General features: G+C 50.2%; 3 protein-coding genes across 4 annotated transcripts in view; 2 read left to right on the top strand and 1 right to left on the bottom strand.

Moving 5' to 3' along the window:
• The first annotated feature begins 61 nt into the window (after window positions 1-61).
• Window positions 62-11,246, top strand: cep131 (centrosomal protein 131). 2 transcript variants are annotated; one of them, XM_037464203.2, is made up of 30 exons: window positions 62-231; window positions 833-1,030; window positions 1,122-1,216; window positions 2,561-2,672; window positions 2,768-2,886; window positions 3,173-3,277; window positions 3,353-3,526; window positions 3,621-3,723; window positions 3,825-3,941; window positions 4,232-4,424; window positions 4,524-4,618; window positions 4,699-4,824; window positions 4,907-5,048; window positions 5,256-5,353; window positions 5,437-5,604; window positions 5,693-5,884; window positions 5,963-6,076; window positions 6,154-6,279; window positions 6,572-6,688; window positions 6,844-6,873; window positions 7,144-7,246; window positions 7,527-7,728; window positions 7,901-8,008; window positions 8,354-8,471; window positions 8,549-8,623; window positions 8,739-8,881; window positions 9,085-9,262; window positions 9,360-9,556; window positions 9,707-9,767; window positions 9,839-11,246. In XM_037464203.2, the coding sequence occupies exons 2-30, from the start codon at window positions 845-847 to the stop codon at window positions 9,908-9,910; spliced, it is 3,669 nt and encodes a 1,222-aa protein (XP_037320100.2). In that variant the 5' UTR covers window positions 62-231; window positions 833-844; the 3' UTR covers window positions 9,911-11,246. The 2 variants fall into 2 exon arrangements, with proteins under 2 accessions (XP_037320100.2, XP_037320101.2); XM_037464204.2 differs by lacking the exon at window positions 6,844-6,873.
• A 528-nt stretch (window positions 11,247-11,774) lies between these two features.
• Window positions 11,775-17,780, top strand: st6galnac (ST6 (alpha-N-acetyl-neuraminyl-2,3-beta-galactosyl-1,3)-N-acetylgalactosaminide alpha-2,6-sialyltransferase). Its single transcript, XM_037464496.2, has 10 exons — window positions 11,775-11,895; window positions 12,637-12,899; window positions 13,473-13,698; window positions 14,429-14,594; window positions 14,686-14,860; window positions 15,176-15,308; window positions 15,608-15,711; window positions 15,942-16,025; window positions 16,167-16,266; window positions 16,477-17,780. Exons 2-10 carry the CDS (start codon window positions 12,757-12,759, stop codon window positions 16,645-16,647), a joined length of 1,302 nt encoding a protein of 433 aa, XP_037320393.2. The 5' UTR covers window positions 11,775-11,895; window positions 12,637-12,756; the 3' UTR covers window positions 16,648-17,780.
• The window catches only part of baiap2b (BAR/IMD domain containing adaptor protein 2b), a 76,916-nt gene continuing 64,013 nt past the window's right edge, over window positions 12,250-25,152 (bottom strand). Inside the window, exon 14 of the mRNA XM_062560025.1 lies at window positions 12,250-12,262. The gene's annotated coding sequence lies outside the window, so the exon portion shown is untranslated. The remainder of the gene's footprint in view (window positions 12,263-25,152) is intronic.

The raw sequence follows: 25,152 nt of genomic DNA, 5'->3' as shown, positions 1-25,152 counted from the left end.
CGAGCCAATCAGAGCCACGCTCAATTTTTCCTCCACCAATCACAGACGCCGAGGGGCGGCCGCTGCGAGCGTCGTTGCCACAGAGATGGTGTTGTGCGTTATTTGGTTGCCCGTATTTGTGCTGCGAGTCAACGGAGTACTTTCACTGCACATTAAGGAGGATTGTGTTGGGAATTAAAGCCGTGAAAGCCCGCAGGAACGTCTCAGCGATGGTGCCCCCCAGCTTCTGAAGTAAGGAACGTCTAACAGCGCCCACCGACATTGTTGTGACCGATGGGAGAAGTTTACAGACGTCCATTGTTAACGTTTTATAACGTTCCATATTTGTGACAAACGTAACGTTTTTCCGCATGTGACGTTGACGCTGGAAACCAAGCTGTGATTTATCGATCCGGGCAAAATGAACGTCATCGTGTTGTAATGACGCTGCCTCGGTCGTGAATAATCTGTGACAGTCAATAACTTGAGATGGACCGTTAGTAGACGCCACAGTGCATACAACGTTAGTTAGTAGTTACGTGTTAACCGCTCGATTAGCTCGCTAGTAACGGTAGTTAACGTTAACTTACTGCTCAGTAACGACGACAGGCTCGTTTCATCCTGAGGCGACCTGCCCCCATCTCGGGACAGGGTCCCGTTAGCTTACACGCTAACAGTGGCTGCTGCTAGCATCACAGCACTGACATGGTCCACGGGGAGTGAAACGACCTGATGGGCCACCCTCAGAGACGGGGCTGGTTGTTTGTTTGTTGTCTCCCAGGGAGACCAGACAGCAGCACAACAGGAAGTGGACGCTACTTCCTCCCGTGACCCTGCTTCTGTCTTCTCCCAGGTGACCCAAAGGATGCATACAACACGGAGCCCCTCATCCAACCCCACGGCGGTGTCAGGAGATGCCCTGGACCTCCGGCTGTCAGGCTCCCAGCTCTCCATGTCCAGGAGACCCAGCAGCGCATCACCTGGGAAAGGCTTCTCCCGGTCCGTGTCGGTGTCGGTGGCCGGTGACAGCAGAGGGAAACGCAACACCCTGGTGAGCAGCTGATCGCTTACCGGCTCCCATCTAGTCACAGGGAGTTCTTCATGATACCACGGCATGAATACCGTGTTGATCAAACCCACAGGGTGATGCCAGCTTCAGTAGCTCCCGGTCCATCAAGAACCTCAGGCGGTGCAACAGCACCACGCAGGTTAATCAGCAGACCAGCGTCCGTCTAAGGTACAAACACACACCGGCTGACGTAATAACCCTGAATCGCATCGGTATCCCTTCGTTTGCTGGGGGCCAGAACTCTTCCCTCCGTCCTTATCACTGACATTGACACACTAAACGGAGTACAGTATGTGCAGCTTGCTCCTATGTCCTCAGTTCTATCTTCAAATGACCTTTACCGTAACACACATGCGTCACAAATATCAAGGATGTGTTTTTGGAAACAACCAGAAAGAATGTACTGTTCGGATAAGGTGCGTCAGTGCTTCACAGACGTCCCCGGAGCTCTTTAAACCAGAGTGTCTCTCTGCAGCGGCCCTGCAGACTTCAGCCGCCCGGACAATGGCAAATGTGGCGCGCCAGCTCCCACAAGATAAAGAGTGGGGGGGGAGCTGGGCGGCTGTTGCTATGGTCGCGGGGTGCAGGGACTTGCTTTGTCCCAGGTTAGAGGGGGGGGGAGGGCCTGGACCTCGGGTCAGGTTTCCCCCCCTCCCTCCACCAGGAGCCAGTGAAAGGAGAAGTGTGTGTGTGCACGCTCTGGTTCGATTGTCTGCCAGCTGTCTCCACCCCCCCCCCCACATCTCTGCCTCTGAGGATGCAAAGCAGAGGGACTTTAAATTTAAAGACATTCTAAATACCAGTGGTACCCCCTCAGAGTCTTTCAGCGCTGTCGCTCAGCACCCCTTCACCCCGCCACTGCCCCCCCCCCCCCCTCCTCTTGTAGAGCAGAAAGTAGAGGAATGCGCTGCCTCAATTGTGTTGTCAGATTGCTTTTCATTGGGCCAGCTGGCTTCCCCCCCCCTACGAAGACGTGCACGCTCATTTATATACTTGTGCAGACACCCCGGCACGGGTTCAGGCTGCAGCACACATACCAAAGGAGGCCAGACAAGAGGTCAGCCTACATCTGGGCCTCATGATGGAGGTGCTGGGGTGTAAGGCCATTTGAAGGATGGCTGACAGACGCACGCATTTAGGACGGCGCTCCCCCCAGCAGACGGTCAGCTGCCGCATACTGAATTCCTGTACTTGGGGGAGGAGAAAAGAAGTGGATGAGCCCCCTTTCTGCAGCTGTCAGTACAACCGTGCTCCACTGAAAGCCGTGACCTGAGGCTCCTGTGAGGCGTATTGTACGCCGCTAAGCCCTTGTTGCAGGATCCTTTAACCCTTAATACTCAAAACGACATAGTAGTATTTGGCTCACAGCCATCACAACACCCAAATTGTGAAAATACTTTTTGTTGAGGTGGTATCTTTCCACTCGAGATGGATTGGGTTTTATTGCCTCAGGTGGGATAGCAGTGCTAGGGTTGTTCTACATGAAGCCGACCTGTGGCGTGTGTTTCCCAGTCAGGACCAGAGGGAGGACTACCTCGCCCTGTTCGACAGCAGCACACATGGACGCAAGAAGCTGGCCAGCCTCAGCAAAGCCTCAGCCGACAGAACCACCTGGAACATCCTGGTAGCTGCCCTCAGCCACGCCTCCTCTTCTCCGCATTTCCAACCGCATTTGGAGGATGGTGAAGACTTAACAGGTGTTTGTGTCCCGCCTCTAAGGACGATCAGCCGCGAGCCTCCTCCCTGCACTCGAGCTCCCGCAGCGTGGACTCCCCCCCCGGGCCCAAGAAGAGAGAGCTGGGCATCGCTCTGGCTGCCACCTTCACCGCCAACAACAGGTGGGCAGCGACACACACACACACACACACACACACACACACACACAGTGCAGGCTGCTGCATTCTAGATTTAAAGCTGCTTCTCACATTTCATACCTGCTGATACGCTTTCAGGAAATCCACCCACACACGGACATTTTTCTTTTCACACCATCTGTTACTGTAAGGCCTCGGGGGGGGGGGGGGGGGTGTTGCATGCAAAAGGTGTCAGTGGCATTCTCAATTCAGCAGCACGTCCTAAACTGTCTCCTGAAGAGTCTCACTGTGTCCTCTTTGTTTTTCCCAGGAGCAACAAGGGAGCTGTGGGCAACTCCGTCACCACCATCTTACACAACAACTACTCGGAGAAACCCCTCACGCCCAAGAGTTCCAACCAGAGGCCCTCGTTTAAGTAAGACCTGAAATCAGCAGCGTTGCTCGGTGACACCGGTGTGGACATTTGTTCCAATCATTCTTTGTCCCCCAGCAACATCCTGAAGGCCACAGCTAACGATGAGGTGTCACAAGACAACAGCTCCCTGACAAAGTCCCAGAAGAATTTCTCGTCCGCATCCTCCGCCTCCAACAACAAGTCTCCGGCTCGTCGGGGAAGCCCCACCCCGCCTCGGAGGAGGGGGGTCACTGAGGAGGAGGCCGAGAGGTCAGACCTGCTGCGCTGTTCCTACCGCGTGTCCACTGAGAGGTTGGCCTTACTGCTCTCTGTGACTCACGGCAGATCCTCCCTGTCCTTGAAGGTTTATTCAGCAGGTGAACCAGGCAGCGGTCACCATCCAGCGCTGGTACAGGCGCCATGGCAACCGACGGCGCACCAAATGCGTCGCCGCCAGTGAAAGAACGGTATCCATCCCGCTTCACCTTTTGTTCTCCATAGCCTGAGCTGGTTCAGTGTTTCTCTTTCTACTCACAGTGTATGAACTGTCACGCTATCTCCCCTGCAGGAGTGGGAGGAGAGAACAGAAGAAGACAGTTGCCCCGAGCAACAGCAGAAAAGGGGCGAAGACAGGAAACACATTCGCGAGGACAAAGCTCGCCTTGTCCGCCTGGCCGCCATCCAGGTGCTTGTCTCTGAATTCCTCCAACAGTTCAGGCCCAGCACGTCCACCCAGTTCTACTGAGGCAGCAGAGACACATCTCGCCATAATGTCTCACTGCAGCACTTTCTCCAGTGTCTCACTGTCTCTGTGTCTCTGCCAGTAGGACAAAAAACACCAACACCAACAACTCCTCTGAAGCGCAAACTCCACACATCTGTTCAATAGTTACTGGGGCCTTTATTTAAAACAAGGCTCTTGGTTGTTATTTCATCTTGGCCCTTGTTGTGTCTCCCTCTGGTGGTGTGTCCCAGGAGCTGCAGCAGAAAAGAGCTCAGCGGGTTGCTGGGGCCCAGCGTGCAGCCGAGGTGGAGCTGGACTGTCTGAGGCCGACTGCTGTGGTCGCACGCCAGAGGCCGCCCAGGATCCCCCTCCCCACCAACGGTCCCGCCTCACCGGGCAACAGCAGCCCGACGTCGCCCCCCGCAGTGAAAGCCAAGAACGCCGGTCTGTGTGCCGCTGTTCTGGTTCTCTTTAACTGCAGATTCCTCAACACTCCTTTGTCATCTCCCTTTGAGTAAATTAAACCATTACCTGTCTCCACAGAGTCCAATTTGAATGTTACCGCTGACTTAATTGAGCTGAACTTCAGGGCCATCTCCCCGGCTTCGTCCAATCAAAGAGGCTCTCAGTGTTCTCAGGTAAACGCCTTCACAACTTAGCCCCCCCACTTCCTTCAACCTCTCCCTTTCTCCTGATACTCAACACATCCTCTCTGTAGGACCAGGAGGACGGATTGGAGCAGGACACGGGCCTCACGCAGCATCAGCAGAGCGCCAGGACATGGATCTGTAGAGAGAAAGCCCGCCTGGCCGGCCTCTCTTCCTTGGGGGGGAACACACCTGAGGTACGCACTGTGTTGGGAATCCTCTCCTAGAGTTGAGGCTGCAGGTGATTGGCTGACGTCTCCCTCTGGTGGATTGTTGCAGGAGCTGCAGCGGCCTGCAGAGCCTCAGCATGCTGCTGTAGGACGCAGGAAGCCGCCTAAGATCTCCCTCACCAACAAAGGTCCTGTCTCCCCCGGCAACAACAGCCCGACGCCCCCCCCAGCTGTGAAAGCTAAGAACACAGGTGAGCATGGAACAGAACAGGGAAAGTAAGAGCTTTCTGCTTATTTTATCAAAGCTTCGAGGAATCTTTATGTGAATATGGATCAGATCATCTGCAGACTCTGCATCTGGTTGTTAGGGTGTCATGCAGTGTGGCCCCCCATGTTCAGGTGCTGCTCTCCCTCCTGACTTGGTCTCGATACTGACGTCGGTTCCGATCTTTCCACAGACTCCAATCTGAATGTTGTGGCTGAGTTCGGTGGGCTCTCCGGCTTCAGAGCAGTGTCCCCAGATGTGTCCAACTGCAGAGATTCCCAGTGCTCCCAGGTAAAGACCAGCCCCACTTCATGGATCCAAACCATTGAGCAGTAATGGCTGCTGTAAGCCTGCCCGATGTCTCCGTGCTGCAGGAGGTCCTGCAGAGGTCAGTGAGTGTGGAGGACCAGCGGCAGGGAGCCCCGTCCAGTCGAGCTCCGTCTAAAAGCACCCTCACCGAGCTGCTGGACACCCTGAAGCTGCTGGAGGACGAGCCGCAACCAAAGTGCTACAGCAAGGACAAATACGCCTGGATCGATGAGGTGACACTTCCTTTCTCTCACGTAGCGCCGACCATCGGGGCTCGATGCCACGGCTTTAACCCGCCTCGCCACCGCGTCTCTCCTTCAGGACGTGGACTCCAACTCCCTGACCACGGACAACCTGGAGCGCCACGGCCAGCTGAGTCACCACCCCGCACTGCCAGACGGGGGCGCCCTGCTTTCAGAGGCCAAGCTGCAGAGCATCATGAGCTTCCTGGACGAGATGGAGAAGTCTGAACAGGAGAGGCCGCGCTCAGTGACCTCGGGGTCACACAGAGAGGTCAGCGTCTCTCCTCAGCTTGTTCTTAGATGACCCGATCAGAACCCAGAAGGACTCATAGGCCGAACGTGTTCGCAGGCCGTGTTGTCGGAGGAGGAGCTGGTCGGCGCCGAGGTCTCGGCCTCCATGATGAGGATCCAGCTGGAGCTGGAGGAGAAGAAACGCACAGTCAACATGCTGCAGAGCGCCCTGGTGGGGACCACGTGCATGTTAGCGCTGACCGAGGACCAGCAGACCTCAGGACCTTGACCTCCTCTCCTGTTCTTCAGGGCCAGCAGAGAGAGCTCACCGTCCGACACGTGAAGGAGACCGAAAAGGAGCTGAGCAGGAACTTCCAGCTCCAGAGGGAACAATATGAAGCCACCATCCAGAGACACCTGACCTTCATCGATCAGGTAGCTGGGCCACACCCACATCTCCATCTTCTCCATGTCCTCTAAGACACTACCTACCCCCACATCTCCATCTTCTCCATGTCCTCTATGACACTACCTACCCCCACATCTCCATCTTCTCCATGTCCTCTAAGACACTAACTACCCCCACATCTCCATCTTCTCCATGTCCTCTAAGACACTACCTACCCCCACATCTCCATCTTCTCCATGTCCTCTAAGACACTACCTACCCCCACATCTCCATCTTCTCTATGTCCTCTAAGACACTTTGTCCTTCTGTCCTTCTCAGCTGATCAACGATAAAAAGCTGCTGAGTGAGCGCTGTGAGGGAGTCGTGGGAGAACTGAAGCAGGTGGACCAGAAGTACACCAAGAAGATGGTTCAGATGCAGGAGCAGCATGAAATGGTGAGAAGCTGTTCAGCGGAGCTCGATCCTTTTCTTCCTGCTTTGCATCTCACGTCGTTGCAGTGCTTCTGTTGTTTAACTGTCTTTTCTTTTCTTCCTGCGTCTTCTTCCTCTCTGTCTTTGTCTGTGTTTCACATCTCTTTACTGGCTTTCAGGTTTGGCAAATACTGGGTCCCTTGTGCGAGGTAACTTGTTTCTTCTCCTCTTCCGTGGTCATCTCATCATCTCTCTCACTCCACCTTTTTCCTTTCACGTGTCTGTCGCTCAGCGTTGTCTCACAGTCTGCATGTGAGTGTCCTCCATCCTTTCTCACTTGTCTCTTGATGTTAACCTGCACACCCCTTGACTCGGTCAATGTGGTCCTCACCTCATGAAAGAAGAATATTCCCTGCTGCTAGTGTATCAGCCTCTGTGACACCACTCCTCCTCCATCCTTTACCCGCCTCCCTCCACAGGAAATCAAGAAGTTAAAGGAGCTGATGAGCGCCACGGAGAAGATCCGCCGGGAGAAATGGATCGACGAGAAAACCAAGAAGATCAAAGAGATCACTGTCAAAGGTGCTTCACAGCGAGAGATGAAAAGTTCTCCCAATAAATGATCAGATGTGTGAAAGCCTCTTATTAAGTTCCCCTTTATTCAAACAGTCCACAATGAATCCATTGTGCTGAGAACATTTGTACTTCTTTGTACACTTTCAGTTCATTTACTTCTTCCTTTATTTAGTGCTAAAATAAAACGTCACATGACTCATGACTCAAAACCAAACTGAATCATCCGTTTTTTCAGCTGAGCCGCTAACGTGTAGGAGGAACCCCCCCCCCCCCCCCTCCTCTCCAGGTCTGGAGCCAGAGATCCACAAGCTGATCTCCAAGCACAAGCAGGAGCTGAAGAAGCTGCGGACGCTTCACGAGGCGGAGCTGCTGCAGGCGGACGAGCGGGCGGCCCAGCGCTATGTCCACCAGTGTGAGGAGCTCCGTCAGCAGCTGGAGAGGGAGAAGGAGGAGCAGAGTCAGAGGGAGAAGGAGCTGGCCAAGCAGAGGTGAGCACACCGTCAGCCATGGACCATCGGCGCCGATCCACCTCCTGCACGTCATCATCATGGTGGCTGTTAAAGGGTTTACTACAGCAGAAAGCATGACTCTGATACACATTAACTGTGTGTGTGTGTGTGTGTGTGTGTGTGTGTGTGTGTGTGTGTGTGTGTGTGTCAGATACGAGAAGCAGCTTCAGGAGGAGGAGCTGTCGCTGCAGCAGCAGAGGAGGCGGCTCTACCAGGAGGTGGCTGATGAGAAGGAGAGGCTGGCTCAGCTGTCTGCCAGGTGGGGTCAAAGGTCGAAATGTCTTTTTACACCGTTATTAGGGTCGTTTTGAGAAACATCCTCGGAATGTTCCAGTAGTTGGTCGTCATTGTAGAAGAAGAAGAAGACAATGAGGCTGCTCTGAGCATTTGGCCTTCTGCTGAGTCTACAATGAACTGTTAGGCCATGGAAACTGTTTATGGAGCCCGCTCCAGGGCCCTCGCATGGATAAACCAGAGAACAGCTGCCTTCACGTTTGGAACGTAGAAGCATGATGTTCCTGTCTGCAGGACACTGTGCTTACAGCCTCCCGAGGGAGACTCGTGCTTCTCCTGGTGAAGGCTCTCCTTTGTGCTTCTCCGTCAGGCAGCGCGCCGAGCTGGAGGACCTGCGCAGGCAGCTGGAGGACAACAGCTCCCTGGCTGGGAAGGCCCTCCGAGAGGAGCTGGACAAGACCAGAGAGGAGCAGGAGAGGAGGCACCAGGTGACGGTCATCAGCCAGTACTGCACCGCCCTCAACATCCACCACCCAAATCGCTGACTGAGTGCTTGTGTGAGCAGGTGGAGATGAAGGCTCTACAGGAACGTTTGGACATTGAGAAGCAAACGTGGGAAGAAAACTACAAGAAGAAAGAGGTTTGTTGACACGCAGTTCAGGGAGGAAACTGTGGTCCGTCTGCTGCTCAGTGTCACGAGGTCGGGCTATATTTACTGTGTGTGTGTGTGTGTGTGTGTGTGTGTCTGTGTGTAGGAAGCGTGGCTGCTGAGCCGTGAGCGTGAGCTCAGAGAAGAGCTGCGACGAGGACGCGACAAAGAGATCGAGGTGGCCATCTGGGCGCTGGAGGAGGAGACCAGCAAGGACAAGGAGGAGTGTGAGAGGGCAGCTGACAACAGGTCAGTGTGTGTGTGTGTGTGTGTGTGTGTGCGAGATGATGTCATGAACACAAACGTTTATAACGGGTCTTTAGTTACATTTCTTTGTTTAACATCACAAATTAGTCTTTAAATGGGAGAGGAAGTGAGAGGATGATGACAGACAGAAGGACGAGCATCCTTCGGGTCCCTGGAGTGACCCCCTCGCGTTACCTGCTGCTCAGGGTGAAGCGCGTCAGGGAGAAGTACGAGGCGGAGCTCCGGGAGGTGGAGCGCTCTGAGAGGACGGCTGTGGAGAAACATCAGGAGCTGAGGAGGCAGCAGGCGGAGGCGGAGGGGGAGCTGGTCGCGCTGCGCGCCGCGCTGCGGCACAAGGAGGCGGAGGTCGAGGACGTCACTCAGGTACGTGGGGCCGTCCAGGTCCTGGCTCTCCTGTGGCCGTGCCCCCCCCCCCCCCCCCCCGCGCTCACCCTGCGACCTTGTGGCCCTGTTTGTTCAGACCAGGGACCAGCTGGTGGAGGAGCGCCGGCGCCTGGCAGAGGTCGTACGGCAGGAGTTCGCCGAGCGGCTGGTGACCACCGAGGAGGAGAACCGCAGGATGAAGGTGGAGGTGACGGAGGTCCGGGCGAGGCTGCGCCTGGAGGTGGAGAGGGTCACCAGGGAGAAGGAGGAGGAACTGGCTGAAGTGCACCAACGGTAGTTCTCAACAGCGTCGTTTATTGGCTTCATTCTAAACTGATTCTTATCATTAGTGTTTGATTACGCTCTGGTTTATTGATCATCTCACAGCTGTTTTCATAAAAGTCACTTTTTCATCGGCGTCGTCCCCTCTGTGCTTTTTGCCAGAGTGAAGTCGGCCATCTTGAAGAAGGAGGAAACTGTCAGTCATCTCCGGAAGCAGCACGAGGTGAGCGACATCACAACAAAGACCAGAAGAATAAAAGACGCTGTTTAAATGCCGCTGCTCTGCTCTGATAGGCTGCGCTGAAGAGGGCGGATCACCTGGAGGCCCTGTGGGAGCAGCAGAGGAAGCAGCTGCTGGAGAAGTGACTGACAGCCTTGATCCTCTGGAGTCCCGCCCACCAACACCCCCCCCCTCCTCTGCTGCCTCTCAGAGCTCCATCCATTTTATTTTTTATTTCTTTGGATCCAAGACTGAACCTGAGAAACTGAACTTCATTTGAAAAACACTAATTGGGGAAATGCCCCCCCCCCCCAGGAGTAATGTACGTGCCACAGGTTCAATTCTTCTGACATCTATTCTTTCTGGAGGAGGACTACTGCAGGATTTTTGTGACTCCCCCCCCGCCCCCCCCCCCCCTCCCCCCTCCAGAGCAGGAATGCGAGCATGTTCCCTAAGGGGCTCCCACAGAACGTTTGCAGATGTTTCTGAAAGCAGCGTGTTGGAACCTGTACTAGTGTGTGAGTGGAGACGGTGTGAATGGGGGGTCAAAGGGGGGGGGGGCTCTGCCTGGAGGACCACTTCTAACCAAGAACCGGGATCAGTCAGAGCCAAGTGCTTCTCCTGGTGCCTCTTTTCATCTAGTGAGTCGTGTTCTATCCTACACCCCCCCTCCCCCCCCACTCGTGACAAGTGACTGAATCCAAGAAGGAAAGTTAGAGGGCGAGCAGGAAGGAGCTAAAAAAAGAAGGAATGAGACCCATGATTGTAGGAAGGTTCTGCATGGGGGGAGAAGGAAGCGGACAGAGGAGGGGGGGGCACAACGCATGTGACCAGAGGCTGCACTGTGACAAAACACATCACACTCAGCTGGTGACACACACACACACACACACACACACACACACACACACATTGCTGCTTCCTGTCCTCTGAGTGTTAATGTGTATCAGAGTACAGAAGCCTTTCTGCTGTAGTAAACTGTTTAACAGCTACTACAACACAGGACACAGGACTAGGGAGGAGGGGGGGGTCCGCCATGAGCCGTGAGGACGGTAGGGATGGGAGCTGGCATTCCATGCCCGCCCACGTGTGTGTGTGCGCGTGTGTGTGCGCGTGTGTGTGTGTGTGTGTGTGCGTGTGTGTGTGTGTGTGTGTGTGTGTGTGTGTGTGTTCCTCCCACTCTGACCTTGGAGGACTCCAGTGTTTTGTCATTATTATTGTGCATTGTGTGCGGTTGTTGCTCCTGGTGATGAAGATGGAAGCGAGTAAAACAAAAGAACTTGTTGAGGACTTTGTCCCTCGTCCGTGGGAGGAGGAGACAGTTGTTTACTTTTTCCCATGATGCTTTGCTCTGCCAGCCGTAACACACTCAACGCCCTCTGGACTTCCAATTAGAGCCCAAACAGCTGTTATTTTGGAGCCTTGAATGATTTCTTAAGCGTTGTTTCATTAATGAAATGTCAATAAAAACTTAGAACCGTTTGTTTTGGCCTTTTTCATTAAAACCTCCTCAAGGAGGTTCCAGCTTTTATTCTCCTTCTTCTTCACCCTCGAGCTCCAGACTGCCGAAAACCTGTCCCTCCCTCAGCCTCGTCTCCTACGAGCCTCGTGTCCTCTCAGCCTCGTCTCCTCTCAGCCTCGTCTCCTCTCAGCCTCGTCTCCTACGAGCCTCGTGTCCTCTCAGCCTCGTGTCCTCTTGGGACTTGTCTCTGAGGACCTGGCAGATCGAGGGCTGCCTGGAGCCAAAGAGACTTAAGAAAAGCTGCCAGCTGAGTCGAGCAGTTTCGTGTTCCTGCTTGTCACCTGACCTGTGTGTGTGTGTCTGTGTGTGTGTGTGTGTGTGATTCAGGTTCTTCACACATTGTGAGCAGAGCAGAGATCTTCAGAGGTAGACGTTATTGCAACTTCATGTGGAGTCTCTCTCTTTCTCCCCCCCTCCCCCAACCCGTCCCTCCCATGCAGGGGAGTTCTTTTGTGGGGGGGTTGTCCAATTGCCAGCAGCTGTTGCTCATTTCACAAAGGTCCCGCCCCTACAGTGCTGAGACTGGCAGAGCAGGCGCTCCTCAGCCAGATGAGCAGCAGAGGTCCCAGAACACAGGATTACGGTGGGGGGGCACAGACCTGGTCTCTGGTGAGTGGACGGCTCTCCTTTTTCACTTAGTCCTTTGTTCACTGAGAGGAGAAGTAGAGTGTGTGTGTGTGTGTGTGTGTGTGTGTGTGTGTGTGTGTGTGTGTGTGTGTGTGTGTGTGTGTGTGTGTGTGTGGGAGTGCGTGTGTGTCTGTGGGAGTGAGTGTGTGTGTGTGGGAGTGAGTGTGTGTGTGTGGGAGTGTGTGTGTGTGTGTGTGTGTGTGTGTGTGTGTTATCTTTCTCAGTCACATTAGAGATGATCCAATCACTTTAAGACAGACGTCTGTGTGTTTTGTGTCTTATCACAGAGTTCATATACACATACAGAGTCACACATTCCTTCCATTACCATGTGGGCCGGGGGGGTCGGAGGGGGGGGGGGGTGCGTCACTGACCGTCATCAGTGCTCTTCTTTTTGTCCTGATCCACTGCGTTATCTAGTGACCACTACGGGGAGAAATGGCTGCATTGTTGCCCTCACAAAGAGGTGAGAAGTTCAGAGAGGCCACGCACACGTCTTCTCTGAGGAGGAGGTTTCTTGTGAGAGGGAACGTCTGACTTCCTGTGGGTGTAGTCGACCATTAGCTGCCGCTGGTTCTCGTTTTCTCCATGGAACCTTTCCGTGAGGTGTTCCTCTGTCCTGCTGAGCGGTTCCTCCTCTGTGTCCGGTAATAACATCACGAGCACAGAGACGCACAACAGCAACACAAAAAGCATTTGAACTCTCTCTCTCCGTCTCTGCAGTTGTGCTGAGGAGCTCCGAGTGGAGCCCACACCCCTTTGTGGGCTGATTGAATCCTCTTCGTCCCCCTCATGCTCCGGCAGGCGGCGAGGAGGAGGCCGGGGGGGGCTCCCTGACGTGGGATGGCGCTCCAGAGGAGGCTGGTGGTCGCCGTGGTGACCGCCGGCTCCCTGCTGTGCGTCTACGTGCTGTGCGTGCACCTGGAGAGGCCCCCGTCCTGGTCCCTCAAGCACCCCCCCGGCTTCAGCCAGGCACCGAGGGGGAGGTGAGCTCCTCCACTGAGTAATAAAGTCGACGTGGACTCCTCAGAGGTCAAGGCGCTGACCTTTAGTCCCCAGGGGGGAAAAAACACTTAATCCTGCATTTCCCAAAGTGCAAAGGGATGTATTACAAGAGGGTTCACCTCGTACTGATTAAATACATTTACTGCGGCTTTCAAATACTAATAATTTAAAGATTATAAAGATCCGTAACTGTAAGTTTAAGGAAAGGGGAACTTACAAGTCAAAGTGTTAAAGGACATGAAGTTTATGACTTCCTGCTGCATGTCGACTGTTGGTAAATGTTAACGAGCTCCATCTAGACTTTAATGTGACGGCTTTATTGCATCTGAGGATAAAGCAGCAGCATCTGGTGCAGCAGGGCGATTCTAAAAGGTCAACAGAGGTCGCCATGGTTACCTGAGAATTCAGTCTGCAGTAAATATTTGACAAAAACAAACCAACTCAAAGTCCACTTAGAATCCTGTTCTGGGGCTGCACCCTCCTTCGTATCATTGGTGTCCTTCAGGTATTCAGAAGGTCAACCTGCTCATCGTCACATGTTCTGACCTCCACAGCAGCTCACCGGCCCCCCGGGAGCCTCGTCACAATGCCCCCCCCCCGACCCCCGCCGCTCACCCGGAGCTCACGGCGGCTTCGACCATAAAGGCTGAAGGGGGGGACAGGACGGGGACCAAAGGCCCCCCCGCACTGCAACGCCAGCAGGACGTCCGGGCCGACGGGCCCACGGACCCCCCCTTCATTGGAGACGCTTACAGGACTGAAGACGTCCCGCCGCAAACGGTGAGTCACATTGACTGATCCTGGGTCAGATGGTCGCCCCCCCCCACAACGTGTCTTCCTCTCAGTCTGTGGTTCCTGCTGAAGGTGTGAATTAACCCCCAAACCAACAAAGACAAGTTCACAAATCCAACAAATGTCAATGTCAAACTTTTATATCTTAGTCCCTCCCCTTAAACCTGGTTTCCACCAATCAAATCACTTTGTGGGATCCAGTACAAAAGACCCCTGAACATCTTGACTCCCCTTTGTGGCAGATGTTCATCTTTTCATCAGTCCTGTCCTCCAATTAAAGCTTATTGAAAATGGGGATTTCTACACCGGGGTTTGTGTCACATGATCTGGAGCGTCATCACCAGCGTGGAGGTGCAGCCCCGTGTCCCTCGTCTCCAACTCCCACCCCGAATGTGTCCTCAGCATCTGGGAGACGTTCCAGTGAGTGAGACTGTTGCCTCAGAGGACGGGTCCGGTTCCAGCTTGGCGAGACGAGTTGGTGCCGCGGGCGCGTTGGTGGAACCTCTCCACGTCTCCTCGTTGGTCCACCCTCTGTGTGCGGGTTGGGAGGACACGTCTCATGTCTCGGTGGTTCAGGGCCGTGGTTGTTTTTGCAGCTGCAGTGATTCACGTCCCCTTTAAATGAGGGTGCCGCCTTGTTGCCGGGGTCACGTGGGACACGCGTGTTTGTGGATTGGTGCTTTGACGACAACAACAAGTGTCCCCTGCTCCCTCTCAGGAGTGCGGAGACGACATCAGGAGTCGGGTCAAGAAGACGGCCTTCGGGGGGCGGTTTCTGGAGCACGTCCCGGTTCTGCAGTGGGCCGGAGACGTCACGCTGGAAGAACACCAGCGCCTGAGCCGGTACCCAGGAGCACATGGCTGGGGGGGGGTCGACTACAAGAGTCAGTTCCCTTTGGTTTTTCTTTTGTTTTCTACGTGTAAAAATGTCTCTTGTTGTAAAGCTCATGGTGGAATGTGCTCATTTGTCCTCAGCATTGGTGGAAACTCTGTCCGTCCTCAACGCGTCTGCTAACCGCCTGCTGTTGGACGACTGGGGTCGCCGTGGCAACGCGTCCGCGTGCAGCCGCTGCGCTGTGGTGGGGAACGGGGGCATCCTGAAGGACTCAAAGATGGGCGAGGAGATCGACGGCCACCACTACGTCTTCAGGTAGACGTCCAGCAGGTCCACCCGAGCATCCAGAATGTCCCAGCAGAAAGAAGCTTCTACAGTGCTTTCCTTTACAAACATATCCATGATCAATTGGTTGCTACGTTGGTATCTTCTAGTACAAAGGTGAATTTAGAACAAGCAACGTGTGATGTTCACTGGGTAATCTGAGGCCACGTGATGAACGCGTTGCTGCTTTGATGAAGCGGCGTGTTGAAGAAAGTGAAATGTGTCAGAATCCAACCGGGCCTCGGAGGATCAAACCCAGAACACCAGGATGCTGTTTCATCTCTGCGGCCTCTTGCGTCTCCTCAGGACCAACGGGGCCATTGTTAAGGGCTTTGAGCAGGACGTGGGGTCCCGGACCACCCACTACACCTTCTCCACCAACACGCTGATGAACTCCTTGAGGAGCTACGCTGGCTTCAGTGGACCTCCTCAGTCCACGGTGAGGACATCGCCTTCATTCATCTAATGCTTTTGGGTCTGTTATTTGGTCTTCATGACTGTCCTCCTGCTGTGTTTGCATGTAATCCACGTACTGGTGATCAGACCCGAGGAACTCGAGTCCTCACAAAGCTCCTGACCTGATGTGACTCTTCTGCTGTAGTTATTTTTAAGATGATCTTGAATAGATCGCGTGTAACAGACGAAGATAAACGATGAGTAACTTCATGAGACCTCAGACCTCATTGTGAGGCTCCGTTGGGACGTTTCTTTCTTTAGTTTCCTGCTGCTCGTCCACAGGAAACCAGATACGTGTTCCTGCCCGACCACGACCGCGACTTCCTGCTGATGAAGGCGGCGGCGACGCACCGCCTGGTGGAGAGAGGACGTGAGCGAGCAGAAGAGTAAGACGCCATGATGATGATGATGATGATCCTCTTCATATGTTCAGCTAGAAACATGTGGAGGTCCTGGCTCTCAGGATGTGACTGAAGTATCCCAACCGCTGCTCATGGTCCCCAGAGGACGAACCCTGCTGACCTTTCCTCTGGTGCCACAGTGAGGCTGAGCTTTGGCTTCAGAGGGAAAAGTCCTACTCCACATAATGTAATGTCTTTTACATTCGATCCCACAGTCCAACCAAGTACTTTGGAGCCGACGTGTCAGTGGAGAAGCTGAAGATGTACCACCCGGACTTCATCCGGTACCTCAGAAACAGGTGAGGGGTGTTATGTGCAGAGCGGGATGGGAGGAACACCGATGTCGTGTTTCACACAGTTGGAGAGGAGATAAAAAGAGAAGTGAGAAGCTCCAGAGAGGACGTTTCACCTCTGATCCACTAATGTGGTTTCTCTTCCAGATTCCTTCGTTCCGGCGCTCTGACGACCAAATACAAGAACCTCTACCGCCCGTCGACGGGCGCCGTGATGCTGCTGGCTGCGCTGCACACCTGCGACCAGGTGGGACACCTCATCACTGCGCTGCACCGTCACTCAGCTGTCTTTGGGACGAGCCTGCACTCGCCGGATGGCGTGCGGCGGTGTGAGAAGGGAAAGAGAAACCTTGTTTTTTTTCAGGGAGCTGTTGAAACACGAAGGTGGAGATTGGATCTCCGACGTGACAGAACCGGTTTAATGGCGAGCATCTTTTTGCTTCTCGTGTTGGTGCAGGTGAGCGCGTACGGCTTCATGACGCCGGACTACAGGAACTACTCGGACCACTACTACGACAAAAGCTACCACCCGGTGGGCTTCTTCATCAACCACGACCTGCGGATGGAGATGGCTCTGTGGCAGCAGCTGCACCAGGAAGGCCTCATACGGCTCTACGTGCACCGCTGAATCCAGGTCCAGCAGATGGTCGCGTCCCGCAGTCTGCATGCGGACAGGAGGTCCAAAGATGGAGGACACGTTTTTATCAAAGCCAAAACATGAAGAAAACTTAGCAGAATTTTTCTTTTCACAAGAGAAACGTGTTTCTTGTTTTTATTGACAGCTGCAGATGTTGTTATGTGAGATCTTTTTTGTTTTATTTCTTTTTTAGTACTTTTAATGTTTAAAGAAAACGTTCAAGTTCAGAGGTTTGATAAACCGATTCTGATGATCTGATCCTCATCAGAACTTTAATTCCCGAATGAGCCTCTGTTTCTTGGTTTGAAGCTCTTTGGTTGAGTGAACGTTGTGTGAGTGCAGCTTCACTCTAAAGCACCGCAAATACTGCTGTGCCTGTTCATCATCATCATCACCAGCATCATCATCTTTTTGTCTTAGTTCCTCTTTATTTGGGGTAAACAGGATGCAAAGAGTTGAGGGATGGAAGCATCTTCTGGTAAAAAGGAAGTGAGTAGATGTTATAGTTTCATCGTGTTAATACAGACATCATGACCTTCAGTCCTTCACTTCAAATCTCTACTTGAACTCGTTTTGTTCTGCATTTCTTTACTTTGATGATGAGAAGGCCGAGTGGTGATGAGAAGGCTGTGTCGGATCTTCTGGGCTTTTTACAAAATGTGAATCAGTCGTTCAGCTGATTTATCTGCACATTTCTGAGGGTATTGGTAGTTGAGGACGTTTCCATAGCAACAGTCTTTCTTGGAGGTCTCTGAGGACTCGTCTGGTGGAATCTGGACTTTTCTCCGAGGGCCAAAGCTTCTCCATTTATTGTTTTAGCTCCAACTGGACTCTGGCATCAGGTCCTCGGTATCGATTTCAGATGATATTCACACCAGCAATGAGGACACACTGTAGGTCTGACATGAAGGAAGGAAGCCAAACACAAACCGTGATTCAGGAAACTTTTGTATTTAACATTTACTTTTTGTGTGTAATGTGGAGTCCACATGTACCCAGACAAAGAGGGTCACCTAAACCGTATTTCAACAAAGTGCCAAATAGGAAGGGGAGAATTTTGAAGAGTGAATGAAATGAAATCCTTTTTTAAATTCTTTATGAAATAAACGTGTGGTTTATTTTCATCTGGTTTGCGTGTCTTCTTTTTTTAGTTGGTCTGGTTGCATAATGTTGCAGAACTTCTCAGGAATTAAGTCTGTTTATAAAATCTGTATAAATGCACCTGAAATAAGTCTGAAGGCACTTTGACATCCACTACGTCTGTAGAGAAAGGTTTCCACTGCTAAATAATGTTTAAATGGAGCAGATCGTTTAAGGAATTTGAAGATGATTTAAAGATCTTCTCTGAAGTGAAATAAAGGTATTTTCTCTCTCGCTCTGTGGCCAAAATACAGTTCAATGTCATCATTAGTTTGTTCATTGTATAAAAGTAACTGTATTGGATTCAAAGGGGGGAGAGCTGCTGACCCCTAGTGGTGGAGACAGGTCAGTGCACCAGAAGAAGGACAAGCTCCAGATGTCGGTTCCTCAGTGGTTGCTGCTGCAGGAACCCGCTGGAGGACATGAAGATTCATTCTTAGTGCGGAGAGGACCGCTGACTCTGTCTCCATGTCCAAACCACACGCTGACACTGTTGCTCAGACAGCGAGTCGACGCTGAATTAAGAAACCATTCCGTTGTGATGTTTGTGGGATTAGATTTAGACAACAGGGAAATTTAAAGAGACACCAGAGAATCCACACAGGGGAGAGACCATTCAGTTGTGATTTTTGTGGGACTAGATTTACACAAAAGGTAGATTTGAATATACACCAGAAAATCCACAAGGGAGAGAAACCATACAGTTGTGATGATTGTGGGACTAAATTTAGACAAAAAGGAGCTTTGAAGAGTCACCAGAGAATCCACACAGGAGAAAAACCGTACAGTTGTGATGTTTGTGGGTCTAGATTATCAACCGGGGGAAATTTAAAGCGTCACCAAAGAATCCACACAGGAGAGAAACCATACAGTTGTGATGATTGTGGGACTAAATTTAGACAAAAAGGAGCTTTGAAGAGTCACCAAAGAATCCACACAGGAGAAAAACCGTACAGTTGTGATGTTTGTGGGTCTAGATTTATACAACAGGGACATTTGATGCAAGATCAGAGAGTCCACACAGGATAGAAATGTTTCTTTTCAGTTCAAGATACATGATTTCATTGCTTTAGTTAAAACCATTGCCATATAATAAAAAATGTGAATGTCTGGCATGTTTACACATTTTTTAATTCCTGTAATTAGTTATTACTAGGGCCGGGATTCAATTAAAAATATTAATCTAATTAGAGGCTTTGTAATTAATTAATCGAAATTAATCACATTTTAATTGCATAAATATTTGACCTGAGAACAGTGAGAAGTCATTTTTTTCACATGGAATTTTATTTTTGTTCAACCAATTCCAGCAGACAAGTGAAGAAATAGCATATATAGAAATATAGTACTTTCAGAAATTCAGGTAGTCTATAGGTAAGTAGATCTTCTGTAAACTAGGTTTTTTTAAGTAGACCAATACTTTCAAGTACATTCAGAACATTGGTTATTTTTTCAGACGTGGACTTAGTTACCCTGGTCCTTAAACCAGTCATCTGGTGCAGTGTGGGTTGGGTGTGGGTCCTTGTACGTCCACGCTAGCTGCTAATTGTGTTGCGTTGAGGTGATACTTGAGGCTCGATGTGAATTCCTTGTTGCACAGCTTGCACACAACCACGCTCTTATCGACGCTTCCATCCGTGTGTTTATTATAATAAGATTTCCCATTCACGGGGCCACCCGACACGGTCTCGTCAGCTTCTTCGTTCATGTTCACTGTGGTTTGTTGTTGTCTGAAGTCATGGACGCTAGTTGGTGCTCCAGTATAATCGGTCCGCCCGAAACTCATCCAGTGAGAAACGTTCCGCGGTGCAAAAAATAAGTGTAAAAATGCGTAAAACATGTTTAATGTGTTTTTTTTTTGTGTAATTAATTAATCTTAATTCACATTGTAATTAATTAATCGTGATTAACGCGCTAAAGTCCCGGCCCTAATTTTAAATTAAACAAACAGTGACACTGTGAATCATGGTGAGTTCTGGTGTCTCTAGTGGAATCAAAGCTGACCTTCCTGATCCACATTTGGGATTTGATTCTCTCTCCTCAAGGTGCCGTGTGTCAAACGTGTTTATTTCTTCCGGGATTTATTCTCCACTCAGCTGAGGAGGACCCTCGGACTGGTTTAGCTCCATAGGGGAGTCGGTATGGATCCTCTCAATTCACACGCAGGCATCAGCACACATGTCGAAAAAAGTGAAATAAGGATCACAGCATAAAAGTAGTGAAATCAACTAGGGCTTTATTAGAAATGCCATTATATGACTTTACTTGACCTGCAATTCTATTATAACGGTATGGAACGGTTGTGGATTCCAGCCTGAGAATCTATGAGAATTGAGGTTGGATTCAAAAGCATCAACAGGTGTGTGGTGGAACAGTGCAGGGGGATAGCAGGAAGGCTGAAGTGTGGAGGATCCTCAGTTCAAACCTGCTCTCTCAGAAGGAGGGTTTGGTTGCAGTCAGGGCTTCAAACTGTAAACTTTGAAACAGTTTTGAGGTTTAGTAAACAATCGCAAGGTCTAATATGAGAAACGGACACAATGAGGCATGTGCTTGAATAGCACAAGGGAACAACTGAAGGGCTGCAGGCTCCAACCTGCTGTCTGAGGTTGTGGGTTCATGCCCCTTCATGCAGACATCGCTTCTGCTTTGAAAGAGTTTTGAGGTTTGAGTAGCAGTCTCAAGGTTAAATACGAGAAACAAAGGGTTGGTTAGAGTGTGGTGAAGTAGCACAGTGGAAGAGCTGCTGCCACAAGCCTGCACTGAACTTGAAGATTGTGGGTTCAAGCCCAGTCTTGGGTTTGAGCCTTTGGCTTTACTTCAGGTTTGAGTAGCAATCCCAAGGGTAAATACAACAAAAAAAGGGTTGGTTAGAGTGTGGTGAAGTAGCACAGCGGAAGAGCTGCTGACATAAGCCCCTGCACTGCACTTGAAGGTTGTGGGTTCAAGCCCACATGTGGAAATAGCAGTTAAAAACAGTTTTGAGGTTTAGCCCATGTGCTCAAGGTTAAATACAACAAACAAAGGGTTGGTTAGAGTGTGGTGAATTAGCACAGTGGAAGAGCTGCACTGAACTTGAAAATTGTGGGTTCAAGCCCAGTCTTGGGTTTGAGCCTTTGGCTTTACTTCAGGTTTGAGTAGCAATCTCAAGGTTAAATACAACAAACAAAGGGTTGGTTAGTGTGTGGTGAATTAGCACAGCGGAAGAGCTGCTGCCACAAGCCTGCACTGCATTTGAAGGTTTGGGGTTTGAGCCCAGATGTGGAAATAGCAGTTAAAAACAGTTTTGAGGTTTAGCTCACGTGCTCAAGGTTAAATACAACAAACAAAGGGTTGGTTAGTGTGTGGTGAAGTAGCACAGTGGAAGACCTGCTGAAATAAGCCCCTGCACTGCACTTGAAGGTTTTGGGTTTGAGCCCAGATGTGGAAATAGCAGTTAAAAACAGTTTTGAGGTTTAGCTCACGTGCTCAAGGTTAAATACAACAAACAAAGGGTTGGTTAGTGTGTGGTGAATTAGCACAGCGGAAGAGCTGCTGCCACAAGCCTGCACTGCATTTGAAGTTTTTGGGTTTGGGCCTTTGGCTTTACTTCAGGTTTGAGTAGCAATCCCAAGGTTAAATACAACAAACAAAGGGTTGGTTAGAGTGTGGAGAAGTAGCACAGGGGAAGAGCAGCTGCCACAAGCCTGCACTGCGTTTGAAGGTTGTGAGTTCAAGCCCAGTCTTGGGTTTGAGCCTTTGGCTTTACTTCAGGTTTGAGTAGCAATCCCAAGGTTAAATACAACAAACAAAGGGTTGGTTAGTGTGTGGTGAAGTAGCACAGCGGAAGACCTGCTGAAATAAGCCCCTGCACTGCACTCGAAGGTTTTGGGTTTGAGCCCAGATGTGGAAATAGCAGTTAAAAACAGTTTTGAGGTTTAGCTCACGTGCTCAAGGTTAAATACAACAAACAAAGGGTTGGTTAGTGTGTGGTGAATTAGCACAGCGGAAGAGCTGCTGCCACAAGCCTGCACTGCATTTGAAGTTTTTGGGTTTGAGCCTTTGGCTTTACTTCAGGTTTGAGTAGCAATCCCAAGGTTAAATACAACAAACAAAGGGTTGGTTAGAGTGTGGAGAAGTAGCACAGGGGAAGAGCTGCTGACATAAGCCCCTGCACTGCACTTGAAGGTTGTGGATTCAAGCCCAGATGTGGAAATAGCAGTAAAAAACAGTTTTGAGGTTTAGCTCATGTGCTCAAGGATAAATACAACAAACAAAGGGTTGGTTAGTGTGTGGGGAAGTAGCACAGTGGAAGAGCAGCTGCCACAAGCCTGCACTGCGTTTGAAGGTTGTGAGTTCAAGCCCAGTCTTGGGTTTGAGCCTTTGGCTTTACTTCAGGTTTGAGTAGCAATCCCAAGGTTAAATACAACAAACAAAGGGTTGGTTAGTGTGTGGTGAAGTAGCACAGCGGAAGAGCTGCTGACATAAGCCCCTGCACTGAACTTGAAGGTTGTGGGTTCAAGCCCAGTCTTGGTTTCGAGCCTTTGGCTTTACTTCAGGTTTGAGTAGAAATCTCAAGGTTAAATACGAGAAACAAAGTGTTGGTTAGTGTGTGGTGAAGTAGCACAGTGGAAGAGCTGCTGACATAAGCCCCTGCACTGCACTTGAAGGTTGTGGGTTCAAGCCCAGATGAGGAAATAGCATTTAAAAAGATTTTTGAGGTTTAACTCACATGCTCAAGGTTAAATAGGAGAATCAAAGTAGCCAAAATGTGACCAGGACTGGTAGTGTAGGGGTGCAAGCTAGAGCCCAGAAGCCTCTGTGCGCACCGCCAGTGGGTTCAAATCCCGCTCGTGCCAAGTCTTGAGCACACTGCCGCGGAGGTAGTAGTGGGGGCATTGTCCCCACGGTTGTTTCTGAGAAGTGAACCCTAGGGGTTATGCAGAAACACACGGCGCGTTCACTTGAGTTATGATGGCATTGTCAAGAATGATGAAGAATCTTTTGCTGACGAAGTGAATTTGATGTTAATTGCTTTGCTTTAGCCTTTTAGCACTTATTAGCCATGCTACGTAGCCACCAGAGGTGGGAACAAGTCACTGTTAGGCAAGTCACAAGCAAGTCTCAAGTCAATGCCCTCGCGTCCCGAGTCAAGTCGAGTCAAAGACGAAGCAAGTCCCAAGTCGAGTCACAAGTCGTACCATTTTAGTTTTGAGTTATGATGGCATTGTCAAGAATGATGAAGAATCTTTTGCTGATGAATTGAATTTGATGTTAATTGCTTTGCTTTAGCCTTTTAGCACTTATTAGCCATGCTACGTAGCCTATAGGGTTCCACCTTTTTGACGGGAGAGAAGTAAAGATGAGCAGATGTGTCTCATTCAGTGATCGCACTGACATGAAACTTATTACAGCCTCTGAGGGCATTTTTCAAGACAATCACATGTTTGTCTACTTCAGGGCATCCTGTGGACAACCTTAAACTGACAGTCTGGCACAGGGTGTAGATTTGTTTACCCTTTTTAGTGCATCCACCCTCCAATTCTCTGTTACATTCAAATTCAACTCACTTGTGCCTTTACCAATGCAGGAAGGATGAATAGCATGGTTGATCCTCCAAGATGCACCAATCCGTCTCTCGGGCAATATCCCATTATGATTTTTTATAAATGTCAGTTACCCAAAACTAAAAAAGGATTTAGGAAGAGCCACCATGTCCCTTGAGGGTTGAACCCAGATAAGGTTTAAAGTACAGAAATTTGGGGCATTTGGCATTAGTGACAGGGACGTGTAGGTTGCTCCATCTAAGATCATTCCAGTCATGTCATGGGAAAAAAAATGTTGTGAAAAAAGTCAAAATATGTAGGGTCAAAAAAGAAAAGTAGGGAGAAAAATATTATTAAAAATATATGTACAGTCAATATATATATATAATATATATATTATTAGGGCCGGGTTATTACTCATAACAGTTTGTTTCGGGGTTTTCAACATCACACTGGAGCCCTTTCCGGAAAGATACACGCGAGGGGATGACACAAGACTTCGGTTTATATATATATATAATATATATATATGGATTTAGTTTTGTGTATAGGGATTTCGATTTGTGTATATGGTTGTCCTTGCATTGTGGATAAGGGTTTAAAATTAGGCCTTGTCTTTTGGGTAAATTTCGAGAGGAGGTTTAATTCCTTCTGCTCATATATATATATATATATATATATCTATATATATATATATATATAGATATATATATATATATATAGATATATATATCTATATCTATATATATATAGATATAGATATACACTCACCGGCCACTTTATTAGGTACCCCATGCTAGTAACGGGTTGGACCCCCTTTTGCCTTCCGAACTGCCTCAATTCTTCGTGGCATAGATTCAACAAGGTGCTGGAAGCATTCCTCAGGGAGTTTGGTCCATATTGACATGATGGCATCACACAGTTGCCGCAGATTTGTCGGCTGCACATCCATGATGCGAATCTCCCGTTCCACCACATCCCAAAGATGCTCTATTGGATTGAGATCTGGTGATTGTGGAGGCCATTTGAGTACAGCGAACTCATTGTCATGTTCAAGAAACCAGTCTGAGATGATTCCAGCTTTATGACATGGCGCATTATCCTGCTGAAAGTAGCCATCAGAAGTTGGGTACATTGTGGTCATAAAGGGATGGACATGGTCAGCAACAATACTCAGGTAGGCTGTGGCGTTGCAACGATGCTCAATTGGTACCAAGGGGCCCAAAGAGTGCCAAGAAAATATTCCCCACACCATGACACCACCACCACCAGCCTGAACCGTTGATACAAGGCAGGATGGATCCATGCTTTCATGTTGTAGACGCCAAATTCTGACCCTACCATCCGAATGTCGCAGCAGAAATCGAGACTCATCAGACCAGGCAACGTTTTTCCAATCTTCTATTGTCCAATTTCGATGAGCTTGTGCAAATTGTAGCCTCAGTTTCCTGTTCTTAGCTGAAAGGAGTGGCACCCGGTGTGATCTTCTGCTGCTGTAGCCCATCTGCCTCAAAGTTCGACGTACTGTGCGTTCAGAGATGCTCTTATGCCCACCTTGGTTGTAACGGGTGGTTATTTGAGTCACTGTTGCCCTTCTATCAGCTCGAACCAGTCTGGCCATTCTCCTTTGACCTCTGGCATCAACAAGGCATTTCCGCCCACAGAACTGCCGCTCACTGGATGTTTTTTCTTTTTCGGACCATTCTCTGTAAACCCTAGAGATGGTTGTGCGTGAAAATCCCAGTAGATTAGCAGTTTCTGAAATACTCAGACCAGCCCTTCTGGCACCAACAATCATGCCACGTTCAAAGTCACTCAAATCACCTTTCTTCCC

The sequence above is a fragment of the Pungitius pungitius genome, chromosome 21 (genome assembly GCF_949316345.1).
Source record: "Pungitius pungitius chromosome 21, fPunPun2.1, whole genome shotgun sequence".
NCBI classification, from domain to species: Eukaryota; Metazoa; Chordata; class Actinopteri; order Perciformes; family Gasterosteidae; genus Pungitius; species Pungitius pungitius.
The sequence above is the reverse complement of the archived record's forward strand: the minus strand, read 5'-3'. Positions and strand labels throughout refer to the sequence as shown.

Coding starts and splice junctions, on each gene's coding strand:
- cep131 (XM_037464203.2), top strand. CDS start 845: ATGCATACAACACGGAGCCCCTCATCCAACCCCACGGCGGTGTCAGGA. Junction 2,673..2,767: donor GAACCACCTGGAACATCCTG/GTAGCTGCCCTC, acceptor CCCGCCTCTAAG/GACGATCAGCCGCGAGCCTC. Junction 6,874..7,143: donor TACTGGGTCCCTTGTGCGAG/GTAACTTGTTTC, acceptor CTCCCTCCACAG/GAAATCAAGAAGTTAAAGGA.
- st6galnac (XM_037464496.2), top strand. CDS start 12,757: ATGGCGCTCCAGAGGAGGCTGGTGGTCGCCGTGGTGACCGCCGGCTCC. Junction 12,900..13,472: donor AGCCAGGCACCGAGGGGGAG/GTGAGCTCCTCC, acceptor TGACCTCCACAG/CAGCTCACCGGCCCCCCGGG. Junction 15,712..15,941: donor GGACGTGAGCGAGCAGAAGA/GTAAGACGCCAT, acceptor TCGATCCCACAG/TCCAACCAAGTACTTTGGAG.